Source organism: Tympanuchus pallidicinctus, unplaced genomic scaffold, assembly GCF_026119805.1.
Source record: "Tympanuchus pallidicinctus isolate F22 unplaced genomic scaffold, pur_lepc_1.0 scaffold15, whole genome shotgun sequence".
NCBI lineage: Eukaryota > Metazoa > Chordata > Aves > Galliformes > Phasianidae > Tympanuchus > Tympanuchus pallidicinctus.
This window is the reverse complement of record NW_026294669.1, coordinates 9,713,790-9,733,528: the sequence shown is the minus strand read 5'-3', so window position 1 is coordinate 9,733,528 and position 19,739 is coordinate 9,713,790. Positions and strand designations below refer to the sequence as shown.

Below are 19,739 nucleotides of genomic sequence, written 5' to 3'. Positions count from 1 at the left end.
CAGGAAAGACAAATCCCTCTACTTGGTCACACGGGATCTTAATTGTACTTCTCAGACTATGCAAACTTAAGTGGTCAAAAAATGCTGTGTGTAAATTCTTGAATTTATTTAATTTGGGTTAAGTATTATTATATACAAATCGCTAAAAGAATGAATTTGTAGGAGATGTTATCACTGTTTTCTCTTGAACTTTCTCACCTTTTAAGGACTCACATAGCTGACATCGCTTGCTTTGCTTCCACAATGCTGCCAACTAATAAATGTCCACACATAGGAAATTTTATTTAAAGTTCTTATTGTTCTGATTGACACATCTGAATGCAAATCAAAGAACTGTATTAAAAAATAAGCTTCCCTTGTATTTCTTCTTAGTCTCTCCTCCTTGAGCACACTACAGATCTGCTCACATCTTGTTATCTTAAAGTACATTTACACTTTGCTTTGACAGAATGCACTTTGTAAGGATGTGAGGGACACAAATAAGATAATATTACATCTTCTCCTGTTGAGAAGATTTTTATTCACTTCTACCTCAAAGAAAGGACAACATGCACAGTCATCTTGACACCAGGTATTCTACACAGATTGCAACCATCCTGCTTCAGAGTAACAGTCCTAACTGCAAGAGAACTGACTGTGTAGTAATGAACAGTTTGCCACCTTCTGTCACCTTTCTTCTGACAGCCCTTGTCTTTTTAAAAACAAGAATTTATTGCAGCTTCTCTTTAATACACGCTATAATCACTGTTTAAATCTTGCTTCGCTTCTTCTGTGAAGCTGCTTGTAAATATTTAGTTGAAATGTGTTCACTTCCACACTATCAGCCTTATTTTGAATCTGAGCTCAAGAGGTGGAGAGAGTACCAAGAAGTCCGGGCCAAGCCTTAAAAGCATTCTAAATCACTGAAGTCACTATTTAGTCTAACTTTTCTTTTTCAAAGCTGGAGTGCCAGTTGGCATTTTCCCTAGTACGTATTGTCTTCATACCTTTTTATTGCTCACTTAACAGTAACTAAAATAATCTCAGGACTGCAACACAGCACAATGTACGGACAGAGAACTAATTTAAAGTCTGTTCATTCAACTATGGATAAAAACTTAGAAGCGCTGGTCTTGATACCTGTCTCCCAAACTGCCAGCACCACAAAGCACAGTAATGTTTTCTAGGAAAAAATAAACAACCCAATGCTGCAGAAAAAGAAGTCTAAATTTCTTAATTAATTTTAAGGTCTTTTTACTGCTATTACATGTCCAAAGATGCTTTCCCTGAAAAACCATCAGTCATGAAATACAACACTTGAGTGCTGCTAAGTGTGCAAGAGCCACAGAACAGTAGCAATGACACAACCTCTCCACAACTTGAAACCCTCCCTGATCCATATTCTTGACACTGAGACCTGGAAAATCCTACCAAGAAGAACAGGCTGGAATCCCATTCCTGCAGGAGCTGAACTGCATGACCCACTCCAAACTCTGCATTCACACCTGCCAGATGTTCGGCACCTCAACCACTATGGAATTTCCATGAGTTGCTCAGACTGTCTATTCCAGCACTTTGCTAACCATACATGTTTGCCAGTTCCAAATAATGTCCAATTTCTATCTTCTGTTAACCAAAACCTGTTAATGCTTCTGTTTCTCAGCATCAGGGTGTTTTGTGTTTACATTCCAGTATTAAGTTCCCCTTAAGGAAAATACAACAAAACAGAACTGTAGAGCAGAACAGAACGCTGATGGTTCCTTTCCTGCCCTCATACAGACACTCCATTTATTTTTCTTTCAAGTACAATTCTCAAAACTGAAAACTGAGTCTTCTAATGACAAGTGGAGAAGGACTACTGCATGTATTTTACAGGATCTACTACATACTACAAATCCCACGTTGTGGTGGCTGCATTTCTTTATTCTTTGAACAGCATGATCCTGACCTATTATTTTCAACTCCCCATGTTCCTGTACAGCTGCTCTGTTACCTGCTCTTCCCTAGCATTTACCTGCAGAGCTTCGTACCCATGTATGTTACCATCCCTTTAGGGAAGGAAATTTATTAAATCGGCCTTCTGCTCCCAAGTACCTCTTTAAAGAAAAAGAAAAAACCAACCAACAACCCTCTAAGAGCCTACCTAATAAAGACAGAAGACTTTATCATTTAAAGACAGTTTAAATTCCCACTTCTTAATTATTGGATTATATTGAATCCAAACCCAGTCTGGCTCAAGAAGCAATGCAGCTAAACAAGTTCTGCCCATCCACTTCTTTGATGCTGATGCTACTGTTTGCTCACCTTCATAGTAAACTAGAGAAAGGAGTTAATTTCTGAAAATACAAGGTCATAATCAAGGTAAAAAAACTACAAAATTAATTTTATACATGTTACAATTAAATCAAAGTTGTCTTAGATTTACCACATCTGCAATTGACTTAAGTGCATCTCTCAGTGTTCTTACTACTTTTAAAAAACACACAAAAACCCATCAAGTGTAGTTTATCATTTAATAGAAAAAACATTGCCAAAAGCACAACAGTTTCATCAAGAGTTATCAAATGCTGTGCTAGAAATTAATTTTGCAGTTAAAGAGTATAAAGTGAAGTCATCAATTTTTAAAAAGGAATTTGTAAATATTTGAAGTTGCACACATCAAGGGAAGCAGCACCATGGCTTGAGGAACAAATCTCATTCATAATTAAAACAAATAGGAGCTCCATTTACACAAAAAATACAAATACTATCAGTACCATTCTAATACACCTCAGAAAAATTTTAATTATCTGAGCAAGCACATTCTAATTTGTTTCCTCACACTTGCTGTTTCATAATGCTATTTTGCAGAGTTCTTTGTAACCTAGCTATATTGGCATCCAATGCTGCTAAGCCATTCTTAAAGTCCTCTTCATCTCGAGAAGTAAATGTTGAGAAAGAAGATACACTCCATTCAGATTTCCCTGATATATCATCAAATGAAATATGACTGACATGACCTACTTCACTGCCTTTTTTCTGAGATATCTCTTTCTGAAATAGCATTGGAACATGAGACTGAAGTTGCCCTGGTTTGTCTGGGAAGTCTTTTGCAGCTCCACTCAAAGTGCCTTTTGGTCTCATTTGGACTTTGTCTCCCAACTTCACTTTATCCCCTGTAATTTCAAGTGTGTTTTCCATAGCCTTTTTCATGCTGTACCCAGCACTAAATGTATCCAGAATAGTTGGATCCTTGGACACTTCACTTCTATTCTGTTGCACGGAGTTTGAGAGCTCACAGTTGTAGTCCAACATCCTACAAGCTCCTTTCATGAGAGGTAGTGCATTAGTTCTTTCACAGACATGCTGTTTTTTAGAGGCACTGCTAGTCAATGGAATATAAACAGTCTCATCCAACTTGTTTTGTTCATCTATTAAAGTCCCAGAATCACTAGCTGTTTCTGCATCTTGCTTCAGTAAGGTTGGTAGCATTCTGGATGCTGATGCTCGTTCTTCTGAGAATATATGGTTTATTTTAGTGCCCTCATCAGCAAACTTTTCATAGGCTTGATTTAGCATTTGTAACTCTCCATCTTTATTTGAGAACTGAAGCTCAGCATCTATCAAAACATGATCCATTTCTAACTTCTTAAGGTAAGTCATTACTGAAGTGTTCCCAGGACATGGATCGGGCTGCATCTGTTTCTCATGGTCATCCAAGAGAGACTTCGAGAGACCTTTTTCAGATGTGGGTCTACTGTTGTCTGCTGTGAGGTCTGACAGAAGCTTGGCCATACTGCCCTGCAAGGTTCTGTTAAGGGAAAATATCAGATCAACTATAGTTTTGGCAAATTTTTCAAGAACTTGTATATAAAAAAAATAAATCAAAGCATTAGATTTATCTGACTACAGCAAAGTTGCAATTCTCTTTCTATACAGAGCATCATAAAATAATAATAGAGATGTGAACTGATCCAAGTTTCTTCCAATTCGTTCTTCAGCTCAGAAAGACGTGCCTTGTGCATCTCGTTTTTCCAAATTATTTCTCCCACTGTTTCTTAAGAAAAAATACAATAAAAGAATCAATTATTCTCATTTTCTGTATAAGAAAATAAACACGTAATGCTTTTTGTATCTGCGTGTGTGTGGGGGTGCACATTATATAGCATATATATATATATATGAAGTAATAAGACATTGTTATACTACCATCTGGTGGTCAGTATTTAATAACCACAGAAAGGTGTAATGCATCTGAACTTCTACTAGAGAATCTGAAATGATGAATAAAAACATCCTGTCATTCCAATCAGCATCAACTCTTGCCAAGACAGAAAACAGTTCAGCCTCCTCTGTGTGTTATGTCCAAGACAATTTTATGTATGCACTACTTGGTGCATGGAAAGCTCTGTGAACCTCCAAGCTTGTCACCAGATGAAATAAAGTACACAGCAACAGCTCTAATAAAAGAGTCTGAGTAACAATAGCCTTCTTTTGGTGATAGAAATTTTCCCATCCTCACTCATAATTAAAATCTGGGCATAATCTAATCCAAGGGCATGCACAATTATGTAAGTGACTGCTCCATCTCACAGAAAGAGTTTTGCTTTGAAGACAGATCTTTTTGCAAGTTCTTCTAATTAAAGACTTTTCTGAACCAGCATCAGGGAAAAGAACAATCTCTCCTTTATTCATGTCAAAAGTTAGTTTCCTAATTCTAAAGTTGCTTGGGAAATACCAGTTAGTACTCAGATCCATGCATTCCCCATGCAGCTCCTTACAGGCAGTCTGCTACAGGTGTTAAGACTTCACCCAAGTTACCTCAGGTAGCATTTTACTTTAAAATGGAACTAATGTCATGAACATGACAGATCTGTTTTAATAGAATTATAGCACTACAGTAGCAAAAGTACGTATAAAGAGAGGTTTCAGCCTACCTGACCTCCTGCCATGAAAATACTGGTGTAGGACTAAAGATAACAATCATTTGAAGTATGGAAAATTGAAATGCCAAGAAGCAAAAATAACACTTCACCCTCAGTACCTGGTTAACTCACGCAGTCTGTTAACTTCTGCATCACGCTGACGTAACGTTATGCCCAAAATCTTATTTTCCTTCTCAGAAGCTTCCAGCTTAAACTGAAGGCTCTTCACACTTGCTAATGCCTCCTCCACTTCTAAAATGCCAAGAAAAATTTAGCTAATTACTCAAGTTTAAAAATGCTAAGAGTAAGTAAATCTAAAACACGTACCAATCTTGACCTTGGTGGAATGAATATCATGTTGCTGTTTGTTTTCAAGCAATTCCTTTTCTTTCTCCTGAATATCTTTTGCAAGATGCTTATTTTCTTCCTTTTGACTTTCTATTATTTTCAGTAGCTCTTCGTTTTTAGCCTGCAGTGACTCAAGGCCTTTCAGTGATTCTTTCAGTTGAGTGTGGAGCATCACATTCAAGGACTGCAAAGAAGCCACTAACAGAAGTAAACATACAACTTTAAGCATGCTGTGTGCTACAGTTTGGATTTCTACACTGAATTACGTTTCTTAAGGAGTCTTGGTAACCTGACTACAGCTTACAGATAAGATAAGGAGTCTTTTGAGGAAGAGAGATAAAACATAAACTTCCTTCTCAGTTTTCCTAGTTATCTGTCATCCTCATTGTAGGACAGACACAAAGAAAAATAATCTGTTCTGGAGCTGAACCCCTGAGTTTCGGCATCCATGTTGCACAAGTAAAACAACCCATGCAAACACAGCCATACAATTAGATCCTCAGCACTTAGCTCAGCTGCCATTAAGGGCCAGAATACATACTGTTGTTATTAATCATATATAGATATGTCTGTATTAATTTAAACAAAGTCTTAACAAAAATGCCCCAACAACCATTGTTCTCTACTAGTACTTTACATTCATAGTTGCAGCTCGGTCCAGATGTCTTCTCATTCCTCTCTTGTTCCCTGAGTTGCTGATTTAAGATTCTTAGTTTCCTAAACGTGAGTTGTGAAAAACAGCATATTCAGAAAGTTCAAAATAAATTCAAAACCAATGCACTTTAAATTAGAAAGAATATAATATCACAGAACATTTTACAAATATAAAGAAGCTTTATTTAGTTCTTCTTTGTTGAATTTCAATTTTTCTTCAATACCAGATACTGTTAATACTGTAGTCTTCAGACAGAACGATATGCTAACACCACCTAGACAAAGCCTCAATCTTGATGTAACTGATGTACTAAAATATTTTCTTTCAGCATCTATGCATTAATTAACATAACACAGCATTACCAATTCGGTAACATATTAATACTGCACAGACAAAATAGAAAGGGCCACAACATTTACACCACAGCAATGCTAGAACATGCAAATTAGAACAGACCAAAGATCTTTCAGGCACTTTTTGCAGTAAATACAATCACTAACCTACGCAGCTGGGCGTTTTCACTTCTGAGAGGCTGTAAAGCTAGAGCTATCTCAGTCTGTATGTTTGTACTTCCCACTACAGCTGGCAGCAATGATATGCAGTCTTCTATTTCATTCATCAACCTTAACGTTTCTGAATCATCTGCAAGAGGTGGGGGAAAAAGAAATACCTGTAATAGAACAGTCAAAGTGATGCCATAGTATCTCATTTTCTTCTAAATCAAACTTCAAAAAAAGAATTTAAAACTGACCAACTATCTTTATTTATTTGAAACTTTAACACTTGACTATGAAAGCTATGCTTCAGCATCTTGATACAACACCACCCAACACTTCTCAGACCAACCCTTGTAGGATTGCTGTTGTATAATCTGTCCACACTGCTCCCTTTGGCGGGAAAACAATGTATACAAAATAAGAACCATTCTATCCCTGCTGTTACAACGTTACAATAACCCAAAATGTAACCTCATACTTCCCCATGGTGAAGCAGGAAGTGACTGAAGTTGTGGAACACCACTCCAAGACAGCATACATGCCAGACACTGAAGCGCATGCTCACTTAGTGCAACTCTTCCATTATTTCATATAATTACTACAGTGCACAGTGAAAATGTTTTTACCTTGGTCTGCTATCAGTGCTCGGAGTTCTCCCAAAAGATATTTTACCATCTTTACTTTATGGGCTGCTTTATCTGCACTTTCTGGTCTAGGTTTTAGACCTTTCTTCACATAGCTTTGCTGGCTGTTTGCATCTCTTGCTGAGGCCACATCAAGCACATTCAATTCACCTTCGCTGACCACATCCTCACTGTGTTCTTCAGAAGCATCCCCATCATTACTTGAGACGTTACATGCTGTCAGACAATGACAGAGCTTCTGTTCAGTCCTGCCATTTGCCATTTCACGCGTTTGTAACAGGGCCAGGTGAGCTTTTATGCACCTTATCAAGTCTGCTTCTTTACTCCGTTGCTCCTGCCTTGGGATCATCTCTCTGCCAGAAGACAGCGGGGTGAATGTAGGCACTGCAGAATTACTTGATGCACCTGATGCTACATAACGCATCACACCAGGAAGGGAACTGGCAGCCTGTATTTGTGCAGGAGTGGGAGCAGCAGAAACCATGGGGAAAACCACAGTTTCTCCCATCTGTGGCACACATTCATTGCCACTGTCTATAGGAACACCCTGCATAAAGAAGATTCATTTTAAACAGAGAATTAACATGATTTACATTCGATCTTAAACATCACTGATAACATTAAAGCAGTTTAATCTCTGTTGTGTAAGAAAAAAAAACTCAGCAGCTGTTGCTTTTTTTTTTTTTTTCCTCTAATTATTCATCCCTTGAAACCAAATCAGAACAGGGAAAAAATAAAAAGAAAACAGTTCTGTCTCAATATTTTAAACTGATGTATTTCTAAAAAGTCAAGGATAGCACTAATTACATGGACTGCCTACAGGTGGAAGATAACTCTACAGCCTTCCAGTTCCAAACTGCAAGGCCATTACCACATTTCCCAAGGTGGTTGCTGGTACTCTCCATTACTTTTATTTTATGCCCTGAAATACACACAGATTTTAAAATGTGGCTCTAAGATACTACTCAGTATCTGAAGACATAATTATTTAGATCATTAGTAGAGGAAAAGCTGCATATGAGATACAATTTCTTTAATGAGGAGTTGGTTAGAGATTCTTATGTGCATTACTGATAATATAATTCTGAACAGTAATGAGCAATTGCCTACACCTTTCATGCTCCCTGTCCATTACAGAATTCCCCACACAGAAACAGCTATTTGAAACACCTCCCATTTTACTCTTTGGTATCCATGTACATAACATTTTGAACTGCAGTATTTTTTCATCATCTTTCATCAGTACAGGTTGAAATAGACTGAGATTTTTCATAATGAAGGAATTACATAAACTCAATGAAATCCTTACAAATCAGTGTATACATAAATAGTGCTATTTTCAAATGCTTATTAATAATCTAAATCAAACTTCTACTTACAGCCTGAGTAGATAAGGGATGAGCTGCATGCTGCAGGGACAGGTCTGCTGTGGAGACAGATAACTGGTAATTAAAATCTGTAACATTTTAATATCCTAAAAGAAAACAATGCTGTCACAGATTAGGGCAACCTGGGGCAAAACTTGGAGTACAACAGCAAGCCCTATATTGATAGTCAAACTAACCATGATCTGAGGTAGGAAACGAAGTCACAGGAGGAATTTCATTATTGCTCTGTGATGGCTGGCCAGTTATCAGAGCCATCTGGGTCGGCACATGCTCACACAATTTCTCACGTATGACAGGAGATTGCTGGCTGCAAGGCACATGAGTTGGTCGAATCAGCTGGTGCTGTACTGCACTGGGAAGCTCTTTCTCAGTAGATGGCGTGGTAGATGAAAGATTTTTCTTAGGTAATATTGGCACTAAAGAAAGAGAACTTCAGCTGAGTGTTTTATTCTGTCTGCTGCATCTACACAATAAAGAAGCATGGAGCCTCTCAGTATTACTCGAGAAAAAAGGAAGCCTGAGGAAATCTGCTTACCAATTTCTTTTCGGATGTGGGGAGCAGTAATGCTTTTCTTCAATCCTTTCTTCTTCAGAGTATTTGCTTTGGTTAGGAAAGGTTTGGAAGTAATTTTAACAGATGATTTCCCTGGTTGTTTATGGATAGCCTCCTTTCCTATTGCATTCAATACAAAAGCTGGTCAACAAAACAAGTCACAACAGCCCTACAAAAACTAAAAACGTAACTTAAATTCTCAATAGTTACAACCTGTAGCTTCATTTTCTAGGATATTCTTCAGTAAAGCTGCACAGCGGTCAAGTCCATTATGAATAGTATTAACCTGCATACAGAATACCTCAGTCAGAAAATGAGCATCACTGCTTGTTTTCAGTAAAACAGAGCCCTTTCAGAGGGAGCTGTTCCCCACTCTGTTATCTTAAAAATAATCATAAAACATTGATCATAGGTAAAAACGTTTAGTTTCTAATGTATCACTTTGCAATCACAAGAAAATTTGCAAAAAGCTTAAATTGCATTGTTACATGTGTGCACATTTGTTTGATTTTATTTGCTGGTAACTGCACGTGCGTTTGTTTGAGTTGCTTCCATTTACAGTTAAACTATTACCTACAGTACATTTCTAAGTTTGGAAATAATCGATTCAGCGCTACACATAAAGCTCTGCTGCAGCATTGCTTTCATACAACTTATTCTTCATGTCACAAAGCATAACATGGTTACACTTCTGGCAGTACAAACAGCAGAGGTGTGTTCACACAACACGTTCTATGCCTTAACAAGCTGTCAGAGGCAAACTTACTGCTGAGACAATTTGCAAGTATCCACAGTGCTCTGTATAAATACTCTCAGTGGCTTTGAAGGAGCTTCTTCTAGACCACATCCAGCAGTATCTAATTTGGCATTTTTTTTTTCTTCAATTGTTGCAAGGTAGATTTAGGTCGGATATAAGGAAAAAGTCTTTTACAGTGAGGGTGGTGAGGCACTGGAGCAGGTTGCCTGGTGTTGTGTTTGATGCCCCGTCCCTGGAGACATCCAAGGCGAGGCCGGATCAGGCCCTGGGCAACCTGATGTATCTGTGGTGCCCCTGTTCACTACAGGGCAGTTGGACTGGATGGCCCTCATTGGGGACGTCTGAGAATTCCAACTGTGATTCTATTCCAGTCTCCATTCTCTCTAGATAACAGATGCGACTGCATTAAGAAGCCAGAGAAATTACCTGATCGTCTGAATCAGTGGAGTAGTGACAGTATGCATCCTCCACATCAGAACGACATCCTTTTCTTAAGCCAAGCCTAGAAAAAGGTCAAATTCACTGTTCGTACTACTTCAAAAAATAATTCCAAAGCTACTTGTTCAGCAGCCGCGATTCGAGCCTTACTGTTTCCTTCCATTGCTTTGCTTTGCTGCTCCCGTCAGCCTTCCAGAAGACAGCGCCTGCTGGTGATAGGAACACACAAACACCCGCTCGCTTTCGCGTTATGCACCGTTTTCACCCGCTGCTTTCAGGGGGGATGGAAAGCTCCTCATCGAGACGCGGCCAGCGGAGGTGAGGCTGAGGGACCGCAGCCTAACTCCGCTCCCAACGAGCCCCCACCGTCCCGGCCGAGCCCAGAGGCTCAGCCGGCCCCCAAAGCCGCGCCGCAGCCCGCCCTGCCCGCCGCCCCGCACGCACCTTGCATGGCCGCGCCGCGCCCGCCCTTCCCATGGCCATGGCTGCCCCCAAGCCGCGCCGCCGCCGCGGGGGAGGAGCCGTCGCCCCCACGCGCCAATCCGCCGCCCGCCCGGCTGCCGGCCGTTGGGAAGGAGGCGGGGCTGCCCCTAACCCCGCCCCTCCCGGCGCTTTTCGCCGCGCGGGAAGGAGGGGATTGGTGGAGGATGGGAGCCAATCGCAGGAGAGATCAGGACTCGGGGGTTCCGCCCTGCTCTGGGGCCGCGTGGTGCGGCGCGTGTCTGGGCTCGCGCCCGGTCCGGTCGTAGCGCGATGTCTGCTCCTCTAAGGAGCTCGGGGCTACGGAGGCTCTGCACCCACAAAACACCGAGCCCCCGAAAACGCCGAGAAAGGGGCTTGCGGGTGTGTAGCTCGCCCCGAGGGAACAGCTTTGTAAGGCGCGGGTCATAAATCTGCCCGCAATCCGCGTCCTGCGAGACTTCGGGGCACCGAGGTAAGCGGGCTGGTAGCAAGCCAAAGGAACCGCCTGCGGGCCAGAAACACCCGTCCTGTGCTTTTAGCTGGTGCAGAGCCTCCTTAGAAATCTGAGGAAAGATTAGAAGGGCTCCAAAAGACACTTAGCAAGAAACGTTGGTGTTTTTTTCTTGGGGTGGTTTCTCACTGAACGCGAACAATGAAGGGCGCTACAAACAACCGCAGGGGAACAACGGCAGCGAATGCGTTGCTGAGAGCACGCTGCTGGAACTGAGCATTTCGTTGCTCAGCGTTGCAAGAAGGGCCTCGATCACAATAAAAGCGCTGTGAGAGAAAGCAGGAGCCTAGTAGGGAATTGTCTAGTTTGACATAAAAGCGATGAGAAGTTCAAGCAGGATGTTATTGAGACTGCAATTGTACGATTTCAAAGCAGGTTTTAGAACAACCAGCCAAGTGGGTCTTCCATCAGTGCTAATCGGGTACGTTTTCATTTCATCGTACTGCTTGAAAGCCGTTATACGAAAGAGCCGTAGGCTGTGCATTCCTCAGAAGCGCTTGTCTCGTTTCGGTTGTTGCGATACCTTGGGAACGAGCAGCAGCCCAGGCACAGCGCGTGTCGCGCCGGGCACGAGCTCGGTTGCATGGCTCGTGCCGGCCGCCAGGTGGCGCCACCAGAGCAGGGAATGGCGGCATTTCACGGACTCCCCCTCGAAACGTGGATGTACAGGCATACTCGAATGTTTTATTAGTGAAAGAATGTGCATGAAAATAGTAATCAGAGGACATTCCTGAGATGTGAATTAACCACAGTGTACACCTAAATAATCACAGCAACTCAGTTCTCTCCCATCATTAATAGAAAAATCACAAACCCGCTTTCTTTTCTCTGTGGTGTGGCTAAGAGAATCCAGGTAGCAAAGCATTTAATGCTGGGAGGAATATCCAGGTCCCTTCCTGATCCCATAGTGAAATGTTACTAGTGCAGCAAATACTGTCACATTACTTACACACTACTTTGACATAGCTGAGTGAAGTCTGCCATCTTCTTCCCATACAGACTATCAGTGGCCATTATGTCCAAAACCACTACCTGCCATTTGGTTTCCTTAGTCAGGAAAACATGAACAGAAAACATATGGTACTATATTTCTCTTGTTCTTGGTTTTCTTTGATTGTCTGAATATGAGGCAGTGGTGAAAAGGCACCAACCTGTTTCCCATGACACAAGTTTGCTGTAGTCCTTTAATTAACTATACAAAATCAGCGTGAATAAAGCTAGTAAGACAGAGCCAGGATATTTCTCATCATGTGCTGAGTGATGCTGGAAGCAAAGGAACTCTTCTAGGTTTCTCCTCATAGCAAAGGCAGAGCACTGCAGAAACTTCTTTAGCAAGTCATTAGGTGAAGCTACAACTTCTGTCAGTGATTCTCCACCTGCTTTTCCCAGTGTTTAATCTGTTGTGACCTGTCTGGAGATGAAAAAGATAAGTAGCCTGCTACACATAGATTGGCGGCTCCTTTGGTCATTCTGACAAGAAACAATGGCTGGGTTAGTCAATGATACTATCAAAAGTCCTGATTACTATGTATCCTATTTCAATACTAACATTAGTTCAAAAATCACAACTCAGCATCTTCATCCAAGTCAATGTAAAAGTATAAACAAGTTCACCACTCCGATTTGAATACACACCAGAGCTAAAAACTCGAGCCAATTCATTCATCCATTAAAAAATGTCCAGTATTAATTATACTTGCAAATAAGTCTTCTGGGAAATAAACATTTTATGTAATCCCAAATTAGGCCCAAATACATTTGAGCTGGACTTCACTTTGGCATTGTTTTGTTTTCAAGTGCACTGTGCTGATAAGGAGCTGGATGTATAGGAAGCATTGGTGATATTAGGTTAACTGGATTCCTGAAGCATACAGGTGAGTACAGTTAAGAAAGACTATAGCAAAAATGTTTCGTGAGGAAAATGTAGAAAGATGGAAGCAAATAGTGATGATAAAAGTTATAAAAATCATAGGTAAAATTAATGGTGTGCCTGCAGGAAATGATGCCTTCTGAACATCTGGAAGGATGTTAATTTCATAGGTGTGTGACCTAAGTATAATTTTAAACCCGTTAGACATTTATGCATAATATTTCTTTGGCTACAGTGGTCTGGCTTTGGTGAGCAATCAGAGTATGAAAACTGTCATTCTTCAGGCCCAAAGGAAGCACAGCTGAAGAAATAATCTACTTTCAACTATATAGAAACAGGTAATCCAATAGTATTCATATACTCACTATATTTATATTAACTGCATAGAGCATAGACATAAAGGTGAAGGAAGATTATCTAAACTGAAAAAGTAGTTATTGGAAAAATAATGATGGAATAATAAATATAATTGAAAGCCTATGGATGTAAATTGATAATCCCTCATATATATGACCCAGAAGTTGGGAACATATTTCCTGCTCTTTGATGCTGGACCTTTATGATCTGTGGTGTGATATTTTCCATTCTGGCCAAAGCACCTCTTCTTGGTGTCTGGTTTACTGGAGGAATCACCATAGGCCACAAGAGATGTAAAATAATTAAGACCTATGGAATCAATCTTAAGAAGTCAAAATAAAGAAGGCAAGCTGAGGCCTCTCCTTTCATTCTGAGGCTGGATCTGTGGTGCCTTTGCCTTTCCTAGTAGAAGTTAGAATAACCTTCATTTGAAGAAGTCCATCATTTCCATAGGACATTCTACCTGCCACAGCCTGGTGGCCTGAACCACCCTGACCTTCCCAGAGGCCAAGACCACCTTTCTTAGCTTAACCTGGAGCCCCTTCCCAGCAATGGGATGTTGATCTCCTGCTCCACCCAAACCTTGCCTTACTTGACTATTGCCTCTCTTCACCCGTCTGCTGATTGAATTCTTGGCTTTACCTTGGACCTTCCTGGTGTGTTGCATTTCACAGCATTTCAGTAATTCCCATCTAAAGTCTTCAAGTTGATCTTCCCTGAAGTATGATGCCCAAAACTGGACAAAACACAAAGACCTCACCAATCTTGGAAACAGCAGAGGGATTATACCAGTTAACTATAAATGATACCCCTGCTTGTACTTCCCAGCACAATATTTTTAACTGTTGTTGAATTTGTGTTTCACTGTAGTTCTCAAAACTTTTCCTGCAACATAATGAGCTATTCAGTTATTCCTTCAGTTGTATAAATTGTTGTTGATTCCTGACTCACCATAAAAACTTTAACTCTCCCTATTTGAATTGGGGTCATTTCTCCACAAGATTAGCCAAATACATTAAAATACATTAAGAGAGTCCTTAATCTAGTTTTCACCTATATATACACTTTGATCTGCCTACATATAGCTGATTCTACCCACTTCTCATGTGAAGCATATTACAATCAGAAAGATTAACAAAGTGGAAGGGTAATACAGGAGCATAACAACAAAGAGACCAGCACAGATAAGAAGCTATTTCAAAAGAAAAGTGTAGGTGCTCACCTACCTCTAAAGAGCTAGGCTTGCAGAAAAGACTCCACAAGGGAAGCAACAGAGTGGCAGTCAGCCCTTAAATGAGGTCTAAGAGAGGTGCAGCCAGGCTCCACCCCTTCCAGCCTCACACATCAATTGCCTTCACCTGTGCTCCCAGGGCTGACCAGGTCCTTTCCCCAGGTGTTCAATCAGTGGTTCAGGCTGTGACTCAACAGTTGTCATACAAGTACTTTCCCTTTCTTCAATGCATCAGCAGAGTAATAACACAAACATTTCAGTTTTCATTTTGAGTCAGAGTTAGCACTTATTACCATGGCTAAGTTTTGTCAGAAGACTTTGTAAGAAACATGAAGTGTACTGCATATGGTATACTGCTTGGCTATTCCAATTTAGAGTTGTTGCTGCAGTGGATTGGCTTCAGAAATTATCACAATGCTTTATCAAACAACGTAAATATACAAGAAGTTCTTTATCCTCACAGATGTCAGAAGTTAAATAACATTGCTAATTAGCCATACACCAAACTATCCTGGTTATATGACCTGCAGTGGAAACGCTAAGTCACAGCTAGAAGCAGTGATTGAGCACCTGGTAGGAAGGCAGGGCCAACCCAGAGGATCTCAGGTGCAAGCAAGGCACTGATTGACCAGAAGGGGTGCCAGGATCCAGGATCCACCCCTTCCCAGACCTCATTTAAGGGTTGGCAGTGGAGGCAAAGGTGTCTTGCTGGTTGTCTCTTTGTCTGTAAGGTCTTCTGAAGGTAGGCAGCTTTTTTTTTTTTTTCTTCCTCTCCTTCTCTCTCCTCCTCCTGTGCTTATCGCTGTTGTGTTTAAGCAAGTCTTTGCTTGCTGTAGCTTGCTACTCTGCTGTTATTGTTGTGCTTTCCATTAGATTGCATGAGCTTAGTTAGCTGAAGTCTGTGCAGAGCTGGTTGCAGGTTTGCTGAGTTCTCATGTTCAGATGAATGTTTGTGTATCTCACTGTTTCAAGCTGTGATTAGGCTTCTTATATTCCACAGAGATTTGTTACTAACCAATCAGTGCTAATCGTAGTATTTTCCTATTGATATCAGAGCAGGGTTTTGTACTTGAATGTGCTGGGAAGAGAGGAGGCATCTTAATTGCTAAAGGCTGGATTATGCTGCCTTGGAGGAACAAAAAAAAGTTAAATTCTGCTGAGTTGTTCCTGTCAGAGGTTCCTTAGAGCTCTCTATTGGAAGGGAGGGATGTTATGCCAGCAGGGTCCAACACTTGTAAACCATGGGCAGGGGGGCTTTATTCTCAACTTGGTGATGGCATTGCTTCAATTACATGTTATTGGTGATGATACAGGACCTGAGTATCAGTTAAAGCCAGAAGATTAGATTTGTCTTTGTTGGCTCCATATGATACCTAGAAAACGAGCAGCTATTGCTGGGCTTCCACACATTCCTTTAGGATTTTCAGAAACTGTTTAAGTGTCTTCTGAAAACACTCTCCTTGGCTGCATATACGGATTCATTTATATCTATATGCATATAATTATTTTTCAGCTTACTGTTGTCTAAGCTGATCTTAACAGGCAGGTAACTTTAAATTTTAAATGTGCTGTAATAAGGTGGAATATGATGGCAAAAACATCACTTCTCATTCTGTTTTTCTTTTAAGGCATTTTGTGATACAGTATTACACCTGGGTGAAAGAGAAAAAAGAAGACAGCAATCTGTGAGTATTGGACAAACTATCATGGGCGCTTAATAGCATTTATTCCAATGCTGAGAGGATGCAAGTGCAATTGAATATGGGCAATTCAATGAGTAGTTTTGTTTCTTTTCTGTGGGTTACTAAGAGCAGAAACAAAGCTCAGCTGCTTATGGAGAATTAATTAATCTGAGAAAGTGCAAATGGATGCATATTCCTTGAGAATATTCAATTAAAAAGTTTTACTGGGGGTTGATCAAATAATGTGATTTTATTATTAATCTTTCTATTTTATTCATTATGAGAGTTTATTGTTATGTAGAGGAGCTTGTGAACCTTATTTAATAAGAATGAATTAAATTAACCTATATAGAAATGTGGGATCTTGATTTAACATAGCACAGTAGTGTTGACATGAACAAAAGCTTAACAGCAGTGAGTGTGCAAAGGAATTGTCTCTTAGAGAGCGTGCTGCTGCATCGTAGCCACTGCAAATGGGAGTAAGCAGACAGCAAGTTGCTGTGGACATGAAAGCACGCTGCTGGTGTTAGGAAGACTCCTTAGTGTTCCTTTCTCCTCTAGTCTGCTCCTACCTGTCTTCCCATCTTTAATCCATGTGCTGGTAAGGTGAGCTGATTGCTGTCACAGAGCTCTGGAAATGTTTGACAGAAATAAAATAAAACACAGCACCTGGGCAGTACAGGCATGCTGGTTTTGCATCTTGTCTTATCTCTAAGAAAGAGCAAATAATTTACAAGAGATATAATTTACAGAAGGCAACAAAGAGGAGCTTGCTGTTTTTAGGCCACCATCTCCCATAAGTAGAGAGGAGAGGATGTGAATGTTTATTATTTCTCCATTTGTAGCCATAATTAAGGGAAACAGTAGCGTTGTATATGTATCCTTGCATAAATTATCTGCTCTCAGACCTTAGCAGGGCGAAATGTGTATATAGGTGGAAGATTTGAATGCTGAATACATTTAAAACTCAGATGTTACTAACTTTATCCCAAGGATATATCTTTCAACAAGCCTGAGAGGTCTAAATTAATTATTTAGTGTAAATTTCTTGCTTGATCTTGATTTTTGCTATCTATTCTGACACTGCAAATGCAGAAAAATTCATTGTTGTCTCTGTCAGGCCTCAACTGTTTTATTTCCCAGTTGTCTGATGTATCATCAAATATAGTTTTTTCTTATGTCACCTTTACACCACGAGACTACAAAGCAACAGCAGGGTAAAGGCACAACAATACCTGTACCATGCTAGTGTGCAAACATGTCTCCTTCCTGAACCTGGCTCTGCAAGTGGGAGTCAATGTCATGAAGGTTGTCAGGAGCTGATAGATGTTTAGTGGATGAGCTGTGGATAGAATGACAATATGCTGCTTCATGCCAGTTTTGTTCACCCACCTTGCACCCACAGCTTTTTGCTGCCTTTCAGTTTCTCCCATCTACTGCTCTTGGTGGAGCTTGCTCCTGTCTGTATTTCTCCCTCACAGGGTTTCTCCCATAATTTCTCCATATTAAGACCAAACATGAAGAATTTCTTTGGTGTGGCAATTCAATTATGTATCTTAAAGGTGATTGTGCTGTACATCCAAGCTGCTGTTGATACTGGCTTTTATACCAATCAGATTCATGACTAGTAATGAATGTAGTAGTAATGTATGAATGACTAGTAATCTATGACTAGTAATTTAATAACAAAAAATAGCCAACAGAACTTCCACTCCAGCAGAAAATAGGCTGTTTTAAATGTTGAGCAAATGAGCAAATAATCTTCCTGAGACCAGTGTCTTGACTTCAGACATTTAGTGTGAGTGAGAAGGTACATGAAAGCAGAGCTCAGAGCATGGCTGAGACAGTGAGGGATGTGGAGCATGCAAACTAACTGAGGCTGTGCTGTGACACAGCCCAGCAACTGGGATTTTCGGGGGTACCTCCCCAGGGCTTCAGCAGGTTAGATGTGCTGCTGCTGTTACCTTAAAGGGGCTTGTTGCTGATAGCAAAAGCACTTCCCATGTATGTCTAAGCCTTTGTGTAAGCTTTGTGCTGTCCAAGAGTGCAATCAGTGCCCCGAGGAAGGGTTTGTGTGCTGCCTTGTGTGGAAACCTTGCTGCACTGAGCATCTTGAGACCATCTGCAAAGTACACATGCTAAGCCAGTGATCTCGCACAGGCAGCTGTCTTCATGGAGTTCCAGAGAGGAGGTTAAACAGGGGTAAGATGGATGCAAGGAAGATGGGAACACAGCTATATTTTCTTCACTGGAATCATTAGAGATTTTCTCCTCTGCTTGCTGTGGTTTGGGTAAAGTCAATTTGCTGGTTTTTATTGTGATTTCTTGTGTTTCAACTGAGAAAACTGGAATTTTAGTGGCTGGAGGAATCTTTAAGCACAACAGGAGAGTTTTGTAAGTCTTTCGTTCCCAGTAGATTGAGGGGAGCACAAGCTTTGAGAATCTAGTCTGCTGTAGGAAAGGTTTCCAGCTGCTTTCTTTCTATCCCACTCAGAAATTTGAAAATAAATGTGAGCAAGCTAAATTTCTCTTCTGCCCTTTGGCTCCTCTGTGGGACTGGACCAAAAGGTTTGGGCAGCCTGCACTGCTAAACCTGTGAGCTGGGCACATCTCTCCCATGCATGGGCTGTGTAACAAAGGCTATTGGCAAGCATTGGATTCCTTAAGTCTCCTCCTGTTGTGCAGCTTTATCAGTCCCCAGCCTACCAACTGAAAACTGCCAGCTGGATAACCTTCTGCTTTGGTCTGTTTTCAGATTTGTTTGGTATTGCTAATGGAAAGAGGCCATACAGTTACAGAGAGCAGGATGTAATGGAAAGTGGTGATGCTGTGTGATTGTTTATATCCATCTAAATACCTATCTATGACTACATACACATCTATATCTCTATCTGCATCTGTGTCTTTACATGGTTTTAGCTAATCACACTGCAAAGCATCTTAAGTATTTTGCCGTGGCTTTTAATTTCTTTTAATTCCTTCAATCCTTTGCCATGTAATTCAAGCTCTGATATTGCTGTGTCAGTATACTGTGAAGTGGAAATTCTAATTTAAATAAAATCCATACCTAAAATCAGAAAGTAAGGTTACAGATGTGTTTGACTTGTAGGCATTATCAGGCTCTAGGAGAAGATGTACATTTCTCTTGTGAAGAGAAACTTGGAACCCAGAGCATGAAGATGAAAGCAGCTGAGAAAGTAGGAGGTGAATGAAGGAAAAAGGTGGGGAAAGTATGAGAGGTCAGATGGCTTACTAGGAAGACAAAAAAGGGATCAGAAGGGTAGGAAGCCAAGTACTAGAAGAAAGAATATAATTTTCAGCATCTAGGAGAATGCTAGAATGGAGGAGTTTTAATGGTGCACAGTTGGAAACTAAAAGGAACTAAATCAAAAAATGAGAGTAAATCAGAACTTGTGGAGGAAACGGCAGAGAAGAGCAAAGAAAAGTGGTTGCTAAATGGAGG

The 19,739-nt window shown here is 40.6% G+C and overlaps 1 protein-coding gene and 2 long non-coding RNA genes across 7 annotated transcripts; 1 reads left to right on the top strand and 2 right to left on the bottom strand.

Moving 5' to 3' along the window:
* Positions 1-2,478: 2,478 nt before the first annotated feature.
* On the bottom strand, positions 2,479-10,705 carry CCDC14 (coiled-coil domain containing 14). Of its 5 annotated transcripts, none has more exons than XM_052675784.1 (13): positions 10,608-10,705; positions 10,314-10,369; positions 10,152-10,227; positions 9,182-9,254; positions 8,951-9,088; positions 8,592-8,831; positions 8,407-8,453; positions 7,010-7,574; positions 6,387-6,528; positions 5,869-5,948; positions 5,211-5,429; positions 5,003-5,135; positions 2,479-3,769 (listed from the first exon to the last, which is right to left on the bottom strand). In XM_052675784.1, the coding sequence occupies exons 1-13, from the start codon at positions 10,644-10,646 to the stop codon at positions 2,797-2,799; spliced, it is 2,781 nt and encodes a 926-aa protein (XP_052531744.1). In that variant the 5' UTR covers positions 10,647-10,705; the 3' UTR covers positions 2,479-2,796. The 5 variants fall into 5 exon arrangements, with proteins under 5 accessions (XP_052531744.1, XP_052531743.1, XP_052531745.1 ...); XM_052675783.1 differs by having other exon boundaries at positions 10,314-10,372; positions 10,608-10,699; XM_052675785.1 differs by having other exon boundaries at positions 8,407-8,450; positions 10,314-10,372; positions 10,608-10,699.
* Positions 10,706-11,271: 566 nt separating this feature from the next.
* LOC128076976 (uncharacterized) lies at positions 11,272-14,183 on the bottom strand. Its single transcript, XR_008204752.1, has 2 exons — positions 14,006-14,183; positions 11,272-12,547 (listed from the first exon to the last, which is right to left on the bottom strand). It is a non-coding gene; the product is annotated as an uncharacterized LOC128076976 (long non-coding RNA).
* Positions 14,184-16,215: 2,032 nt separating this feature from the next.
* LOC128077030 (uncharacterized) lies at positions 16,216-19,402 on the top strand. The gene is made up of 2 exons (XR_008204805.1): positions 16,216-16,279; positions 19,032-19,402. It is a non-coding gene; the product is annotated as an uncharacterized LOC128077030 (long non-coding RNA).
* Positions 19,403-19,739: the final 337 nt, after the last annotated feature.

Bases quoted from the DNA above. Each gene is read 5' to 3' on its own strand.
- CCDC14 (XM_052675783.1), bottom strand. From the start codon at position 10,646: ATGGCCATGGGAAGGGCGGGCGCGGCGCGGCCATGCAAG. The intron at 9,089-9,181 runs GTTGTAACTATT...TGAATGCAATAG, and splicing joins CCTAGAAAATGAAGCTACAG to GAAAGGAGGCTATCCATAAA. The intron at 8,454-8,591 runs GTTAGTTTGACT...CTGTCTCCACAG, and splicing joins GTTTCCTACCTCAGATCATG to CAGACCTGTCCCTGCAGCAT.